Source organism: Pyrus communis, chromosome 11 (assembly GCF_963583255.1).
Source record: "Pyrus communis chromosome 11, drPyrComm1.1, whole genome shotgun sequence".
In the NCBI taxonomy this organism is placed as follows: domain Eukaryota; kingdom Viridiplantae; phylum Streptophyta; class Magnoliopsida; order Rosales; family Rosaceae; genus Pyrus; species Pyrus communis.
In genome coordinates, this window is record NC_084813.1 from 23,938,844 (window position 1) to 23,957,687 (window position 18,844).

Sequence of the window (18,844 nt, forward strand, 5' to 3'; positions counted from 1 at the left end):
ATTCTGTTTTATTATTATTTAATTCTGTATTTTGATTATATTTTTTATACAATTTATTCATTAGCTTTTACATTTAACGTACATTTATATATTGAAATGATGAACATAGTATACTACGAATCAATTGAATGTATACATGTTTAAACATACTAAATATTAAAAAAGAAAAATAAATTGCACAAATGTTCCAAAAATTTGAGATATTGATTAAACTTTTCCAAAAGTTCTGATTGGAAATTCCGATGCAATTAAAAAATGGAAATTGGACTTCAGCCTAAGCCGGCCGTTTCTTTTTTTTGTCAACATTCCAAGCTCCCCCTTGAAGGTCTCATTTTCCAGTGAGAACAATGAATGGGTTCGTTGACCTGCAATCTTGAGTTTCTTTAGGGGCTGTCGATCCTGTGCTTGTCAATGGCTTCTTCATCGTCGTCTTCATCTGCTATTGATTGGAAATATGATGTGTTCCTGAATTTCAGAGGGGAAGACACTCCAAACACCTTCGTCGGCCATCTGTACAAAGCTCTAGTTCACAACTCAATCAACACCTTCATCGATGACGAAGAGTTCAGAAAAGGCAACGACCTTTCGCAGCTACTAAAAGCTATTAGCGGCTCGAGGCTTTCGATTGTAGTTTTTTCTCAAAACTATGCTTCTTCCAGATGGTGCTTAAAAGAACTTGTCCACATCCTGCACTGCATGGATACGCATGAGCAGATGGTGGTCCCTATTTTCTACGGAGTAGATCCATCTCATGTTCGTAAACTTGAGGGAAGTTTTGCGGAAGCTTTTTCTAAACATGAACACGATTCTAACGCCGACATGGAAGAGATGCAGGGCTGGAGCTCCGCCCTGAGAAGAGTCCCCAATTTATCTGGCTGGATTCGCGAAATTACGAGTAACTCTCGCTCCTTCATAATCTTATCAATTGTTCGGGTTTAGAATTTTAGCCAGTTTCCTATTTTCGACATTACTGCTTGTTGCTCAGGTACTTTATAATAATACTGTTTTTCGAATTCCGCAGGGATGATGCCAAGCTTATTGAGTTGATTGTAGTGTTGAGAGTTATCCTATGTGGTGAGGGACAGTGTTTGCTATGTACTTATATGATTTTGGACTACTCTTTGTTTGACCAATTGGTTTTATGGTGGAACCCTAATTTCATCGTGGTATCAGAGCAAGGTTGTCCATATGTGAAGCGCAACGGCCATACGCGCTCCACGTCATCCAGTTGTTGTCCACATGTAGGCTTGAAAATCCGCCACACGTGCAGAGGCGTGTTGAGAGTTGTCCAGGGACAAGGTTTGTTATATACTTATATGATCTTGAGCTACTCTCCATATGACCAATTGATTTTATGGTGGAACCCCAATTTCATCATGGTATCAGAGCGGGTTGTTCTCGTGTGAAGCCAAACGGCCACACGCACTCCACGTCATCCAGTTGTTGTCCACGTGTAGGCTTGAAAATCAGCCACACGTGCGGGGGTGTGTTGACAGTTGTCCCACCTCAGTGAGAGACAAGGTTTGTTATGTGCTTATATGATCTTGGATTACTCCCCATATTACCAATTAGTTTTACGGTAGAACCTCAATTTCATCACAAGAAACTGATCAACATCTCATCAAGTGAAAAGAATGGCTTGGTTGGAATGGATTCCCGCTTACAGAAAATGGATTCACTATTATGTCCCGAGGTGAATGATGTTCGCTTTGTTGGAATATGGGGTATAGGCGGTATAGGCAAAACCACCCATCGCCAGAGCTATGTATGACAGAATCAATCATCACTTTGAAGGTTGCTGCTTTCTCGATAATGTCAAGGGACGTTTCCCGACAGTTGATGCAGGTGAAGCGCCACTCGATATGCAGGCAGAACTTCTATCTAGTATCACAAATACCAGGCTAGGGAGTTCAGAGATTTTGAGATATGGTTTTCAGAAGATGATGGCAAGAGTAGGTAAGAAAAAAGTTCTACTTGTTCTTGATAATGTAGAGAATTCAACCCAAATTGAATCCTTAATTGGAAAACAACCTTCATTTGGTGGCGGAAGTCGAATCATTATAACAACTCGAGATAGGCAATCGCTAAGTAGAGTCGGTGATCAGATATATAAGCCCGAATTGTTAAATGACGACGACGCTCTTGAACTTTTTATGCAGTATGCTTTCAGTACAAAGCAACCCACAGGAGAATACAAACATTGTCAAGCCATTTCATAAAATATGCTCAAGGTCTGCCCTTAGCACTTAAAGTCTTGGGAGCTTTTCTCGATAACAACAGTGTACTTGTGTGGAAAGACGAGTTAAAGAAAATCGAGAGAACCCCGCACTTGGGAATTCAGAAAGTCCTCAGAACGAGCTTCGATGGACTTGACGATTTACAGAAGGAAATATTTCTTGATATTGCATGTTTCTTTAAACAAATGAAAAAAGATTATGCAACAAGCATTATGGAGGGTTGTGGCTTCCATCCCCATACTGGATTAGATGTTCTAGTTGGTAGAGCTCTTGTAGCTATCTCATCTGACGGTACACTCGAGATGCATGATTTACTAGAGGAAATGGGTTGCGAAATTGTTCACTAAGAATGTATTAAAGAACCTGGGAAACGCAGTAGGTTGTGGAGATATGAAGATGTCTGTCATGTGTTAAATCAAAATACGGTAAAATACACATTATATTCATGACCTCCTTCTTTTTCTTAAGTAGAAGTCATTAGTATAAATAAAGCTTCAACTTTGACCAAGAACAAATCCATAAGAAACATGCACTAGCTTTACAATCTTAATTAGGTTTGTACTCACTCAATTTGCAATTTTTGGTTATCCAGGCAACGGAAGCAGTTGAAAGTATAATTGTGCATTGGGCGCATTCAAACAATGTAATAGAATTAAATATGGCTTTTGTTAAAATGACATAACTAAGACTACTCAGAGTCCACTCGTACTATTTACCATCAAAACCCCCAAGGGTTTATGAAAACCAATATGATTTCTTTTTGGAAAGTTAAGTTGTCTTTTCTGCCCCAATTGCCCTCTAAAGTCTTTGTCGTCCAAATTTAACCAGGAGAATCTTGTTGACCTTGACATGCAATATAGTCGTGTTGAACACCTTTGGAAAGGAACTAAGGTACGTACATTAATTCATCATTTACATATATATGTTTCTTTTAAATGGGTTTAGTTCGTTATGCCTTGTTATGTAACACATGTTTTCGCGAAAGTTTTTCGACAGCCTCTCGAAAAGTTGAAAGTTATCAATCTAAAAGGCTCTCAACTGGAGGAAACTCCCGACTTCACCAAGGCAAGAAATCTTGAGAAACTAATTCTTGATGGTTGTACAAGTTTATCTGAGGTTCACCCATCCATTTGGGCTCTCGAAAAACTTGTCCTCTTGGATCTAAGTTGGTGCTACAGACTCCAGACTATTTCAAGCATCAGTTGTATGAAATCTCTTGAAACCCGTAATCTTTCTTTTTGCTCAAACATTGAGAAGTTCCCAGAGATTTTAGAAGTTATGGAGAAGCTTTCAAAGCTGCGTTTGCGAGGGACATCGATGAAAGAACTGCCTCGATCAATTAACAATCTTACTGGGCTTGTTACTTTGAACCTTGAATGCTGCAGAGAACTTGAGATGCTTCCAAGCAGCATTGTTCAACTCAAGTCGCTTAAATTTCTTTATCTTTCTGGTTGTTCAAAGCTTGAGGCCTTTCCGAAAAATGTGGAATATGGAAGGTTTAAAAGAGCTTTGCCTGGATGAAACATCCGTAAGAGAGCTTTGCCCATCAATTTTCTTTCTTCAAAACCTTGAGCGTTTGAGTCTGGAGCAGTGCACAAAACTTCATAGTCTTCCGAGCAGCATTCATATGAGATCCCTTCGAAACCTTAATCTTTCTGGCTGCTCAAATTTGGAGAGGTTTCCAGAAATTCCTGAGGTTATGGAGAACCTATCAGAGCTTTATGTAGATGGGACTGGAATTGCAGAACTGCCATCATCCCTTAAAAATTTTACGGGGCTCGTTACTTTGAACCTGAAGGGTTCTGAAAGATTTAAGGTTCTTCCAAGCAGCATTCGTATGAGATCTCTTCAAGCCCTAATTTTCCTATGATTCTAGAAGTTATGGAGAACCTATCAGAGCTTCACTTAGATTGGTTTGTTTACGCAACAAAATTTAAAAAAACTAAAGAGATAGATTGGTTATTACACCCGATACCATTGAATTATCTTACAGAGCATGAAGGATATATTCAAGATCGTCAAACCATTACCAACCGATATTTTCCATCGCTTCCTCATGTTTCAGGGATTGCAATCAAAGAATTTCCATCGGTAATTTATAATCTTACCGGGATTGTTACTTTGACGCTACGGTATAGCAAAGACTTTAAGAGTCTGACAAGCAGAATTTGTCAACTTAAGTCCCTTAATTGTCTCTCTCTTTCTGGTTGTACAAAGTTTGAGGTGTTTCCGGACATTGTAGAAAATATGGAAAGATTAGCCAGCCTTGATCTGGATGAAACATCTATCAGAGAGCTTCCCCAATCAATCGAACGGCTTCAGGGGCTTGTGTCGTTAAATCTGAAAAACTGCAAAAACCTTGTCCATCTTCCGGAAAGTATCTGCAATTTGTTAAGTCTTGAATGGCTCACTCTCAGTGGGTGCTCAAAACTTTCTAAGTTGCCTGAGGACTTGTTGTATTTGAAGCGCCTTGATGTAGAGGGAACTGGTATAAGTAAAAAATAGCGATATTTCAGCACTTTTGGGGAGTTGGCTCAGTTTCGAAGCGCTGCACCTTTGATTGATATTGAGGGCTCAAGTATGAGCACAAGGAGGCGCTGGCTGATGGGCGAGTCCTCTAGAGCGATGATTTAGAAAATTTGAGTGATCTTGCAGAGTCAAGCTATGGGGAAGAAGAGTGAAGGCAGCAATATTTGGAGCACCTTGACATAGAGGTAATGAGGATTAAGGTAATTGGCGCATCGTCAGCACCCAAACTACATGAAGATTGAGGTGAATGAAGGTAGTAAGACTGCGGACTTGGGAGGAAATGGTGTTTTGTTTGCGACTCTTTCGAGTTTCAAGCTGGTCTCTATATTTTCAGGGCTCTTCTATTTAGTTTTTTTTTTTCCTTTTTCACTCATTCATTCTTCATCTGTGGCCTGTATTTGGTGTAGGAAGAGTGGGAAACCCCTTTAGGGGCGGCAATCACAACAAAACATGTCCAAAGATTGGGAAATTTTAACAGCTTGAGTTGTCAGTTTTCGGTAGTATTTGTTAATGTGGGGTGGATAGCAGCTCCCGTTCGTTCAATCGAGAAAAAATTAATTAAGTTCTCTTTGATTTTCTTCACAGGCAAAGGTGCTTAAAATTTTTGTTTGTGAATATGTTTCCAAACGAGGAAAAGGTGACAAAAGTTTCAACAAGAGCCTCCATCCATAACTAACTAACTAAGCTACTGGTGAATGCAAAGTTCGTCGACAATGAAATATGCAGACGTATCGAAATGCAAAAAGTTTCACCTGTGGCGTTAGCAACAAGCAATGACATAGCGATATCTTCACAGTTTCTGCACGAGCTCAGAAAACCGAAAACCTAAGAAAGTAGCACATAAGCAATTGAACCCCGCAAAACTGAGCACCATCCCCCCAAGAGTTTTCTAAGCTCAGCTAGAATATGAGGCACCCATAAAAGCAAAAGGTCTAACCTCCTTATCAAGCCAATGCATTCGAGGAACAAACCTGAGCACAGGGTTGGACGCAGATTGCCAGACTGCGAAAGTGAAAGCCAATGTGGTACAAGCGATTATTGCATTATCATCCGCAGAGAATACGGCATCCGATGTAACGCCCTGAATTAGCTTAAACCTGCTATTTAAATCGTCATCTTGGTTTATGCTAGAACTTAAGGTTTGGTTTTTTTGCTGGCCGGCTTTTTAGCTAAAATGGTTTTCAAGATATGGTATTCCTCAGTTTGGTCTATGAAATTTGAAATCAATAGAAGTGGTCCTTGAAATTGTCCATTATCAATCATTATAATCATTTCTATTAAAATTGAGGGTGCTTTTGTCAAATCAAATCCTTCACTTGAACGGGAATTATTATTAGAATTCCAAAAATCTCATTCTACACTCCAAACTTTCTATAGTATAAAAGAAAAATATACTTATGAGGAGTGTATAATGAGATTTTTGGAGTGCCAATAACACTTCCCACTTGAACCGGTGGTTTCTTCAATTTAATAGAGACTTTCCACATAATGATCAAAATGATTGACGGTGGACAATCTTAAGAACTACTTTTATTGATTTTAAATCTCAAAAATTAAAATGAGAAGTTATGCTAACATGAGATACTATTTTCGCTGAAAAAAAGGCCGGTGACTTAGGAAAATACCATCAATTGGAGATGGAATTTCAGAGAAGGTTGGGGCCCCTCACACTTATGTCTTTACTTTGAAAGATTATGTATCATAATGTCCCAATCGTCTCATGAAAGATTTATGTAATACAGTGCTTTATAATGACAGAGTGTCATTCATGTTGTCATTTAGGTACAGTCCTCTAAAAAGTTAGGTGTAAAGTGAAAAAAAAAAAAAAAAAAAAAGACTGAGAAAATGATAATATTCATGCGTCTGGTGTTTTGTAGTTAGGCCACCACAACACAAGGATGCGAATGATATGATGTTTAATATGTTCCAACCATTGAATAATTCGTAATTATTTAATCAGTGGATTAAATAGTAGTAATATTGGTGTTTCTTTTAAAGAAACGTACTAATTTACTTTGTTTCATTGCAGTCTGATGTTTTTAATGGTTTTGAATTTTTTTTAACTTTTTAAATAATAGTGTACGAATGATGAATGAAAATATAAACAATCAAATTATTTAAAAAAATTATTATAAATATGTATTCGTACCAGAAGAAGGAAAAAAAAAAACTAGTGTCATGTAGTATTACTCATATATATAAGATAAACATTATCTAATACCTAATTTAAACTAATTAAGTAACACAACATTTAAAAAAAAAAGGAAAAAAGGTAACACGACTATATTATTCCATGAGTCTCTAGCACTCACGGAACCCTAATCAACCATTTCAATCGAATCCCACCTGTTGGTCTGATGTCCTCGCCCTTGTGCGGCCGCCTCCGCCCTCGTAGGCATCGAAAACCGGCAAAGCGGGCAGGAAGGACGCCTCTCGAGCCAGCTATCAATGCAAACCGGATGAAACCTATGGTCACATGGCATCTCCTTGGCTTCCTCCCCGACCTCCAACTTCTTCAGGCAGATACAGCACTCCGCCGACGTTTCCTCCGTCAGAGTCACCTTCGGCAAGGCCTCTATCGAAGCCTGGGTCGCCCCAGCCAAGGCCGTCACCAACGACAGGCGCGCCACAGCCGCCAAGGCAGCGGCGGGCGGGGGATTTGGATAAAAATAAGAGTCGAGGAAACTGTTGGGTTGGGGTGGTCCTCCTCCTTCTGCCATCGCTGGGGTAACTGGTAGGGCTAGTACAACGGACGTATTGTCGGAGTCGACGTCGTGTGCGTGCAGTGTGAAGGACGTTGTCGGTTGAGTAGCAGTGTTCGGTGGAGGGTCGGTGGAAGGGCCTGTGGGTTGCGATTGGGAAGACATTGCTTTTGTCGTCTTTGAAGCTTTAAGAATTAGAGAGAGCGAAAAGACCGAGTAGGGATCTAGATTTAGGCCAATATAAAGGGTGCGGTACCAATTAAAGTTAATTCTTTGAAGGAATAAGGCAAGCTTCCCACCTAGAGAAAATAGTTTAGTTTGGTCATGTTAATTATAAGGTTACAATTTCCCTACATCAAAATCCATTTTTTCAAAATATACAAGGAAAGAAGCTACCATTTTTTCAAAATATACAAGGAAAGAAGCTAAGGGTCGGTCAGTTAATGTTTTGCAACGGTCCTTTCTCCTTTGGGACGGGCGGGGGGGGGGGGGGGGGTTCTGAGTGCAACGGTCATTTCTCCTTTGAGAGAGGGTTGGTGTCTCGCATGCGACTGTTGACGAAGAGCTAATCATGCCTAATCCGTCTCTACCAAAAAAAAAAAAAGTTAATGTTTTGCAAAACTATTTTTCATTTTTCAGATATCAAAACGGGTAAAAAAGACATTCGGTAGACTATTTTGTGAAAATATAGTAGAAAACGAAAAATGCAAAAAAGAAATATTTAGTCTAAATTCTGTAGAACATCAAATTGTTGTTTCCTTTGTTTTTCAAAATAATAAAAAAATAAAAGATATATTATAAAACAAAGTTAATATAAAATAACATCATGTATGCCACTACTATAATCATTATTATCACTACCACCATATTCTCCACCATCTCACCATCACCTCCACCACGGCCATAATTTTTCGTACTACCACCTCCCACCACCATTGTTGCCACTACGATATCTTCAACCATCATCAACATCGCCACCACGACCACCACCACCTCCACTGTCTCAACGTTGCCACAACCTACATTACCGCCACCGTACGTCTTAACATGACCACCAAAACTTGTACCTTCACGCCACCATCACCACCACCATATTATGCATCGCCATAACACCACCACCATGGCCATTACTACCTCCACCATCTCATCGTTGTGGCCACCACCACTACCACCATTACCACCATCTCGCACCACCACCACCACCATCATCAAAGGTGTCACCACATTCTCCAACCCATTACCCTCACTATGGCCACCACCACCTCCACCATCTCTGCCGCCATCATCCCTACCTCCCAACCACCATTTCACAACCTTTGTTAACACAACCATCCTCTTCCACCATCGCCATGACCACCATCATTCACTTCCCCATTGCCCTCTACCTTGCTATTGCCACCACCTGTATTCCACCACTGCTAATATCTTTATTCTCACCACTACTGCCACTATTCCAACCATCATTTCTATCAACACCACTCTCGTCTCAACAAGACCATTTTTACCGCCACGACAACCATTACTACCAAACATAAATTTTCTCTATAATATATATTCACATTTGATACCAGATGCGTTTTCAATGTTTTCGTTTTCCGAAATCATTTTCGGACTAAAGTACCATGCGCATTCTCAAATCCCATTTGTCATTCGTTTTACAAAACGGTTCTTAAACAATTGTTTTGTAAAACATTGCCGACATACCCTAACATTCCAAAAATTATACTTGAATTGAAATTCAAGACAACTAAAAATATCTAAAAAATAAAGGCGTGAATAAGCTAATAATTAGCTACAACTGTGGTGTCCACTTTACACCTAGATTCGATTCCTCTTCTCATAGGATGAAGTTAGTTTAATTATTCAACTTTGTTTAAAAAATACTTGTCGGATTGTTTACAATTAAAGATAAAAATGTTTTCTGATTAGGGTGCAGAAGAAATCACTCTTTAGCCACTTTTAATTCAAGTCATATTCTAATTACTTTAATCTAAATTTTAGAAAACAGAGTTTAAACTTAAATGCAAAAGGAGACTTAAGATACGCCAACCGAATTTTCGCACTCCCTTTTCGACTCTGCACTCTTGTATTTGCTTATTTTTACTAGCTTTCGGATGGAGCCAACCGAATTTCCGATGCCCACCAATATAAAGCCCGCCCAACAGACTGGGCTGGCAGATCCGGTTCACAACATCCTCTCTCTCTCGCTCGCTCAAACTTACACATCAACACACCCAACTGAAATAGGAGAGAAAAACCAGAGAGAGAGAGAAAGAGAACGGGGGTCGGTAGCTGATAATTGGCGTTGTGGTGGAGACCAGAGGTCAACCACCTCCTTCTTCCTGGAAACTCTAATCTCCCCGGAGCTGTATGGATCCGTCCGGGTCCACTCGTTTCGACATCTTTGAGATTTATCGCCGATTCTGCGGTAATCATTTTGCTCCACCCTTTTTTTTTTTTTATAATTTCTTTGATTGTTGTTTCACTGATTAAATTCTCCCAATTCGTATTTAGCTTTAATTCTTTCCATCATGGTTGTTCAACGGCTGTGAAATTTGAATTTTTGGTTTTTTTTTTTTTTTTTTTGGGTAGAAAGCCGTGGATTTGTTGAACCTTTAACTTCTTTCTAATGGGTTTCTGAAAGTTTTCAACTTGGTGCGAGAAATTTGAAAATAAATACGTTACCTTTGCGGTGTTTTCCTAACTGAAGTTGGGTTGTTAATTATTTTCTGTTTGGTTGCCGAGAAAGTGTGGAGAACACATGCATTGAGCTGATTTAACACGTGAATTTACTTGTTTGAGGTTCCATTGTGTGAAATACTGTATCTTTGTGATAGATATGGTGCAAAGGCTGTGTATTTCTTGCTGCCTTTGTCTTCGGGTCTTTGATCGACTATCAGTTTCATTGCTCGAAAGGTTACCCTTTTGTGGCTAACTGCATTTGGCTGTGAATTATTAAAAATGTTTTCGGTTATTATTAACTATCTTAGGAAATAAAGCAAATGCATTTCTGGTTTCATTTAGTTTTTACATGGCTATACTTACTCAAAAACTCTACCTGTATGCGGGAAGAATAGCTTTCTTTTCGTTAGGTATTTTCAGAAATTTCTGTTTTCAATTTGATTAGATACGAGTTGTTTTAGTCTCCAGTTCTGTGTATAAGTATAACCAGTCATTATGTAAATTTCAGTTTAGATTGTTGATGAGTCTCGAGTAGGAATGCTGACCGTTAAATTGCAGATATCAGGACAGGAAATGGATATGGTCATGTGGAAGGTTATAGAGAAAATGATGATTCACAGATGGCTAAATATTCAAGGGAGGCGTTAACTCAGCTCTTAAATCTGCTGGAATCAAAACTACACGCTAGGTATATATCTTTGATTCTTTATATAGAAGCTAGAGTTAAGAGACAAAACATAATTTGGAGAGCCCTTAGGATGAGGTCATCCTGCATCATGCTTTTATTTTAGCCTTCGAGCATTTTGTTTCCCCTTTTCTTTATCAGTTGATTGAATAGTAAACTGTTCGCTTTGACAGGATATCAATTTTTGATGAAGTTCTCAAGCTAATGTTGCGTCTGGATTTGATGGTAAAATTTATTTATCGAAGTCTTTAAAGTAGATTCTTGTTAATTGATGTGTGAGGTTAGTTTACATGACTCAATGAGTTCCTGACAAAAGAAAAACCTCCCTCTGCAGGCAGACTTTTCTGAATACTCACGTTTCTATGACTTTGTTTTCTTCATGTGCCGTGAAAATGGTCAGAAGAATATCAGTAAGTTATCTTATTTTCTTCAACCCTCGATAGTTCTTAAATGTTTTTGTTCATTCCCTGCAATATGAACACGCTACTTTGCCTTTCTTGTTTTCTTGAATTATAACTTATTTTCTTCAACCCTCGATTGTTCTTAAACGTTTTTGTTCATTCCCTGCAATATGAAAACCCTACTTTGCCTTTCTTGTTTTCTTGAATTATTTGCAGCTGTAAATAAGGCAGTGACTGCATGGAGATTTGTCCTAGCTGGGAGGTTTCGGTTGCTGAATCAATGGTGTGATTTTGTTGAGGTACAAACATTCTAAGGTTTCTGTAACTCAATGCTTGCTACTATGTTTTGTCGATATAGTAATGATTGTCTTGCTGATGGTGACCATGGCTAGAAGTTCTAGAACCAAGAATTCATGTTTCTATGTCATGTAGCTGGTTGAGATATAAAGTTATATACAGACCGAAGCGAAATTGTCAACAGTGTAGTGGCTAGAACCAAGAATTCTGCATGTTAAATGCAAAATTATTTGAAATTTAAGAACATAATGTTTTTTGGGTTCATGTGCATGAAGTGTTTCTGTATTACAAGGCAACTAATCTTTGGTATTCCTCTTAGAAAAATCAGCGGCATAACATCTCTGAAGATACATGGCGGCAAGTTTTAGCTTTTAGCCGCTGTGTGCATGAAAATCTGGAAGGGTATGATCCTGAAGGTATATATCATCAGTCTTACACTGATGCGTACTCCTTTCTATCTAAGCATGTTAGATTGTCAGCAAATTACATGAATAACTATAAATAAATTCAAATTGCCCCTTGAGTCCATCAGATATGAGACTCCTATCTGAAGGATCATTGCTTTAATCTTTTTGCAGGAGCTTGGCCTGTTTTAATAGATGACTTCGTTGAACATATGTACAGGTTTGATCTCTGTACCCTCATAATAATAGCTCATAATGTGAGTCTAAATACTCATAATGATAGGTCTACGTAAATGTATACTTGAACAGACTTTTTGTCTTGCAGGGTTTTGGGATCTAACAATAACTCTAGCTTCAACTGTAACTGCGGTGATTCAGAATCCTGGTCATGTACATATGATGACCCTCTTCCTGGTACGTCACTATACTTCCAAGCTCAGACCCATTTTTCACTACTTTAGCTAATGCGAGGCTTGTATTTGGTGGAACGTCCCAGGCCTTCGTCCTAATAATATTGTGATGCAGGATTGAAGATTTTACCCGGTTTGAAGAGAAAGTTACCTGGGGACATGCAGATCGATGAAATGGTATCCTCACCCACCCTGTTCCCACACTGTACAGACTGGAATCCTGCATTAAGCACTAAAAAAAGTCGTGCAATGTCATGCATACCAGCAAACTGGGACGATACTACATCAGGAAATACTGTGGATGATTCCATGGAAACCGTAAGACATAGCAGTCCACTGAATTCTTCAAAATCTCCATGCGCGGTTGAAGGTTGCCTGTTGAAGGGCTTTGCAGGACTGCTTTCTACACGTTCCTGTCTGCAGTTTGATCGGGAGAGGGGAGTTTCATTTTCGTAGAGTAGCAAACATCGAATGTGTCTTTTACAAGGAGATGCGGTTTGATATATTTGGATGCTTTGGAACACAAATTAGAGTTAGTCTATCTTATCAATTTGTTCGCTTAGTGACTATTCGGATTGATAAAACTAATAAATTTAGTTTGTATTCCTGGTGTGTCCGAGTCTTATGGAAATGGCGATTTTTGTTTTGCTCATCCTCTTCAAACTCGCAAATTGCAACATAAGGTGACGTTTCTGAGGACCTACGCGTAACCAAGTTGACTAAGACAATGTGCTCCCATCTACCTCCAAGTTCGAAACTTTTTCTCATAGTTTAGATCAGATTAGAATATGGCTTCCAATAGCGATAAGAAGCAACACTGATTAAAAACATGGGTGAGAAACAACTATCATTTTTTCACTTTCGCATGCCAGACTGAGTACAAAGAGCAACCGTGTGATTGATCAGAAAAAAAGAAGAGTCCGAACAAAATTTACATGGTAACAACGACCGTAGTTATTTTCCTTAACAGAACCTTGGCGGGTCGATGTGCTCGGACAGAACTTGCAATAGCTCACCATTGGTACTTTGCAGCCACAAGAACCTCCTCATAATTCTGAGCAGCACGGTCCCAACTCAGGTCTTGCATCATCCCTCGTCTCTGGATTCCTTCCCAGCTCTGCTTGTACTCTCGGTAAGTATATAAGCAGTTCCCTAATGCATGGATTAGCTTACCGACCTCAGCGCTGTCAAATGTCCATCCAAGTCCCGACTCCTCGTACGGATTGAAAGGATGCACGGTATCTTTCAGTCCACCAACTGCATGAACAACTGGAACTGTCCCATAGTTCATAGCGTATAGTTGGTTCAGTCCACACGGCTCAAATCTTGACGGCATGAGCAAAATGTCTGCGCCGGCAGTTATCCTGTGAGCTGTTTGTACAGAAAACCCAACCCATCCCCTTACCTTGTCTTGGTGTTGGTGTTCGAATGCCCTGAGCATCTCTTCCAGGTCAGGTCTCCCAGAGCCTAACATGATTAGTTGCACATCCTGACCCATCATCCACGGAATTGCCTCTGCTATGAGATCGACACCCTTCTGGTGATCTAGCCTCCCAATGAAACCAATTACTGGGACATCCTCACGGATTGGTAAACCTAGTTCCTTCTGTAACGCCGCCTTACACTGAGCCTTGCCAAACTTGAGTGTCTCCAGGGAGTAGTTCGTGTAACCATCTGATTTCAAGAAAGCATCATGCTGTGGGTTCCATTCTTTTGTGTCAATTCCATTAACAATGCCTCTGAATTTCCAGTCATTCTCATTTATGATCCCATGTAATCCCCAACCACCTGCAACCGTTTTAAGCTCCCACGCATATCCATGACTTACAGTAACCACACGGTCTGCTGTCTTCAGACCAGCTGCAAAGATATTGAAGTGCTCACCTCCAATAGGGTCATACAATTTGAAAAGGTCCAGGTAGTGTCCCGGAAGATCAACGAAGGAGAAATCAGCTACTGGCCCCCGACCCTGGATAAAATACACTAGGAACTTAGTTCATAGCTTACTGTCTAACAACCTACGATGCAAATTTAGCTCATGTTTCCATTAGACAATAAAATGACTTGAAAATAAGTTTCAGTTAAATTAACTTTTATCAATGAACTAACCTGGTGAGCTATGTTATGGATTACAAGGATGGACCTTGTATATATCATTAAGCCATTGTCTCGATAATATGCCTTCAAATACACCGGCAACAATGCAGTATGCCAATCATTTGCAATGAAAGCCAAGTTCCCATCACCATAACAAGCACCACCACAGGGGACAAGCCAAGGGACCTGCAACCAGTTTTTTTGTTTTGTTATGTCTTAACAGATAAAATGGAAAATAGCATTTGCTAATTTAACTCTACAGAGTCTAAACAAAGGGGTGAGCCGGTGTACGTCAACTGCTGCCTTGCAAAATAACACCATGCGTTTTAAAATATCCTGCACCATAAATCCAAAGAAAAGTAACTCAATTTGCATTAAAATGGCAGGCAAATAACAGAGGTCCATATTGCAAAAAGGAATTTATAATCTTATTTAAAGTGACGATACCCCAAATCAACACTGTAATCAGCAAGAATCGAAACAGGATCACCATCAAGGTTGAGAAGCCAGCCAAGCTTAGGCTCAATTTATTTATTTGATTATATAGACTTAATCTATTTATTTGGTTATCTGTGCAGCCGCTGCAGCCTATCTTGTAAATGTTCACACACAAAGTTATCTACGTTTAGTTTACCTTCTCATTTCTAATAAAAAAGGTTAAGATTAGAGTGTGTCTGAGCAAGTCCTAATCAATTCTAACCGATTCTTGAAAAAATATACTTTAAGGAATAAATCTTGAGCTGCACAAGGCTACATGAGGTCTAATTTAAAATCCCAAACCCAGCCTAAACTTTGTTTTTTGCTTAAGAAACTAAGCCCATCCGAGTACCATCTGGACAGACCTTACACATTTATATCCTGATACAATAGTAAACAATTAGCCAACCAATCTTCGTTAACGAGGAGTACAAATGACATAGATGTTAAAAGTTTTTAGAAGAAAGAGGTGTCACTAAGTCAGAGTCATTCTTTTAAGTGATAGTGGTTCTTCAATACAAGTCTCTAATGATAATTCTGTCGCATTAGCATGGCAAAAGTAATCTAATATTAATCTAAATAAGATGAACATTGTTTATCCCTCTTGAGAAGCAATTGAAGCTAAAATGAGAACAAAATATCTTACCTCACGCTTTCCTGCATATATATTATTCTCCATGTGACGGAACACAGCAGATTCAATGAAGACAAAATCTACACCATCAATATAGGCTTGGAAATATGCTACCTCCATATCCTGCAAAGTAAGTTATTTGTTAGACGAAGAGTAGTTAAAATGTATCTAATTCATAACTTTGATAGAATATTAGTTACAGTCAAATGCTGCAGATGCTGCCCACCTGGCCAGCAACTTTATATACTTTCCGAACTCCTGAATGTTGGGGTTCCGCATAATCACCATAAAGAGGTGCCACAACCTATGTGAGAGAGAGAGAGAGAGAGAGATGGAGGGAGAGACTCTGGGTTTAACAGCCATTCAAAAATAAATCAAATGCAAGGTGCTGGAAATGTCAGTTTACTTCATCCCCATGCCTAACTCATTATATTCCCAGCTCATTTTCCATGAAACTACTGAACAGGGAAATTTGGGAAATAAGTTACATATTACAAAAGAGACATGCATTACCATGACCCTGTGTCCACGCCGAGCCAAAGCCTTTGGCAAAGCCCCAGCAACATCTCCAAGCCCACCTAAAAGAATTCTTCATTTTCAGTCTCTATAAAGGACATTGCCATCTCACAATCTGGTCCTACGGAACATTACCTGTTTTCGACCATGGAGCACATTCTGCAGCTACTAATATGACATTCATGACATTAGGACCCGCCAAAGGAGGGGGCTTTACGTCTTCAATGGTAAAACCAGCTGCCTCATCATGGACCTCCTCTACACTTGGTTCTTTCAGATCAACAAGCTCCTCATCTTTTAGCGTTGACGACTCAAGGTTTGTAAGAAAAGATGGCAAACCATCAGACCACTCTGTCTTGGAACTATCCGTACTCACATGCTTACTGGACTCTAGCTCAATGGGAGACTTATTAAAAGGTAAAGCATCTCCATGATCCATTTCTATTTCATCAAGCCCTCTACTAAGAGCAGAAGGCACGGTTTCGAACTCCTTTTCTTCAGTTGAATGCTCATAGCCGCTCGAAGCAATGCTGCCAATTTGGTCTTCAACCGTATCATCACCACTACTTGAAGAACTTTTTGCATTCGAAACCGATTCGTTCCCCTGTTCAAAAGAAGCTTCCTCTTCTTCTTGGCTTGTATCACTACTTTGTATAGAAGATACCAATTTCCTTCTTTCAGCAATCTGCAAACCCAAATTTGCTTATTCCAAATTTTGAACTATCCCAAACTACTAAAAAAAGCATAAAAGATGCAATCTTGTGGCCTAAAATTATTTACTTTCTTTACAAAAGAGACTAATTTCTGAAATTACCTGTTGAAGCAGTTCTCTTTGAGTAGCAAGAACCTTCTTGCTCTTTTCAATGGTGGCCTGAAGGGGATCCTCCGGCTCGCCGCCGTCCTCACCTTGCGCGGAGCTCTTTCCAATCGCATTAAGCGGCTTAATCCTCCAAAGATTCCCTCTTGAGCACCAATCATTCTGTCCTCTGCACATTCCCGCTGCTTCCGAAGACCCACCTGCAGAAGCATTGATCCCACCAACTTCAATGGAGCTTCTTGGACGATTCGTCAAGAATGGGAATCTGAGCCGGCGATTAATAATGCTGCGAACAAGCACAGAGCTGTCAGTCTTGGTCTCTATTATAATAGGCAGAGACCCAATGGAAGCCATTAGACAGTGTGTTCGGCTAGCAGGAGGTCATAGACCGGATACAACACACTGAGGGCGATTCCGCTGAAAATAAAGCAAACCCAGTTGAGGAAATTCAATCAGAAACAAACCCAATCGAGGAAATTGTGGGAAAACGAAGCCGGATTGAACAATGATGACGAATCGGAGGCGAAACTGAAACGGGGGAAAGAGAAACCATGGACGGGGATAGAAAAAGCAACAGAACAATCGGGGAGGAGGGTCGTTGAGATGGGTCCCACTGAAGAAGGGGAAATCATGGAAGGGCTCAAATTTGCTGATGGAAATTGGGGAAGAAATGAGGATGGTAGTGTCTACTGACCACAAACAGAGTCCTTGCTCAACCGTGATTCTTCTGCCAGACACTCTGCTTCTGTGGTGGGCCTGGGCTTCCTTGGCATCCTCGTGAAGCGAAAAAGGAGTATTTAACGAGGTTTATAGATATGGTGACATTGTCAAAAAAAAATTTGGGTAAATTACATAATAACCCTTCAAGTTTGAGATCATTTACAACCTCATATAACATCTTTAAAACATTTCATTTTTATACCTCACGTACTATTTTATTTCAATATAGCACCTCCGTTACATTTTTCATCCATTGATCCGTTAAGAGCTGATGTGGCAGCCACATTTGTACCACGTGGCTGCCATCTGTGTGCCATGTGGTAAAAAAAAAAATTATTTTTTTTAAAAAAACCTGAATCTTCTTAACCAAAAAGAAAAAAAAGAAAAAAACTAAAAAAAAACGCAGAACCCACCCCACCTTCCCCGCAACCCCTCCCCACCCCTCTTCTCCCTCCCAAGCTAAGCCTTTCAACCACCTCCCTCATCTTCAACCCCTTCTCTCTTCTCACCCTCGTTTCCCTCACCTGCGTCAGAACCCCCGCTGACACGGCCTTGTTTTGGCTCTTCTCCGATGCCGAGCACATCGACAGTAGCTCTCTCGCTGCGTACTCTGTCACCCGGTCCAAGATCTTCATAATCGTCTTCACCAACAACGGCACAGTCAGCCCGTGCACCTCAAACGCCCCGCAACCCTCGGGGACTCTGCATAACAGCTCGATCGTCGCGAGTGCACACTCTGAGTCGCATTTCTCGAAATCCACCAAGACATTGATTTTGAGGGTGCGACAGTAGGCGATCGAATTTGGGATAATTAAAACAACGCTGTGGTGGATTTTGTCCACATTGCTAAGGGGTGATGGGAGATGGGGGAAGGGGTAGGAGTCAAAGGAGGTGAGGCAGCCGGCGGCTCTGTGGGATATGAGGATAAGGGCGCCATTTTTATGGGTGTGAGTTCTTCTAGGCGTCGGCTGTAGAGAGAGAAGGGAGGGTAGGGTGCAGGAGAATGAGGCGAGTTGTGGGGGAAGATGGGTTCTGGGAGGGAGAAGAGAGGTGGGGAGGGGTTGCGGGGAAGGTGGGGTAAGTTTTGCGTTTTTCAGGTTTTTTTTTTTTAAATAAATTTTTTTTGCCACATGGCACACAGGTGGCAGCCACGTGGTACAAATGTGATGGTCACGTAAGCTCTTAACATATCAATGGATGGAAAATGTAACTGATGCACTATATTGAAATAAAATA

General features: G+C 40.2%; 2 protein-coding genes and 1 pseudogene across 3 annotated transcripts; 2 read left to right on the plus strand and 1 right to left on the minus strand.

Annotated features, from left to right (window-relative positions):
• Window positions 1–411: 411 nt before the first annotated feature.
• LOC137709258 (disease resistance protein RPV1-like) lies at window positions 412–5,008 on the plus strand (annotated as a pseudogene).
• A 4,604-nt stretch (window positions 5,009–9,612) lies between these two features.
• On the plus strand, window positions 9,613–12,925 carry LOC137707456 (defective in cullin neddylation protein AAR3-like). Its single transcript, XM_068446331.1, has 9 exons — window positions 9,613–9,896; window positions 10,709–10,838; window positions 11,009–11,060; window positions 11,170–11,245; window positions 11,453–11,535; window positions 11,853–11,949; window positions 12,112–12,157; window positions 12,263–12,351; window positions 12,463–12,925. The coding sequence occupies exons 1-9, from the start codon at window positions 9,839–9,841 to the stop codon at window positions 12,801–12,803; spliced, it is 972 nt and encodes a 323-aa protein (XP_068302432.1). The 5' UTR covers window positions 9,613–9,838; the 3' UTR covers window positions 12,804–12,925.
• Window positions 12,926–13,168: 243 nt separating this feature from the next.
• Window positions 13,169–17,779, minus strand: LOC137707455 (starch synthase 2, chloroplastic/amyloplastic-like). 2 transcript variants are annotated; one of them, XM_068446329.1, is made up of 9 exons: window positions 17,353–17,779; window positions 16,886–17,174; window positions 16,207–16,756; window positions 16,069–16,133; window positions 15,782–15,859; window positions 15,568–15,678; window positions 14,736–14,780; window positions 14,457–14,630; window positions 13,169–14,316 (listed from the first exon to the last, which is right to left on the minus strand). In XM_068446329.1, exons 1-9 carry the CDS (start codon window positions 17,439–17,441, stop codon window positions 13,360–13,362), a joined length of 2,358 nt encoding a protein of 785 aa, XP_068302430.1. In that variant the 5' UTR covers window positions 17,442–17,779; the 3' UTR covers window positions 13,169–13,359. The 2 variants fall into 2 exon arrangements, with proteins under 2 accessions (XP_068302430.1, XP_068302431.1); XM_068446330.1 differs by having other exon boundaries at window positions 17,583–17,775.
• Window positions 17,780–18,844: the final 1,065 nt, after the last annotated feature.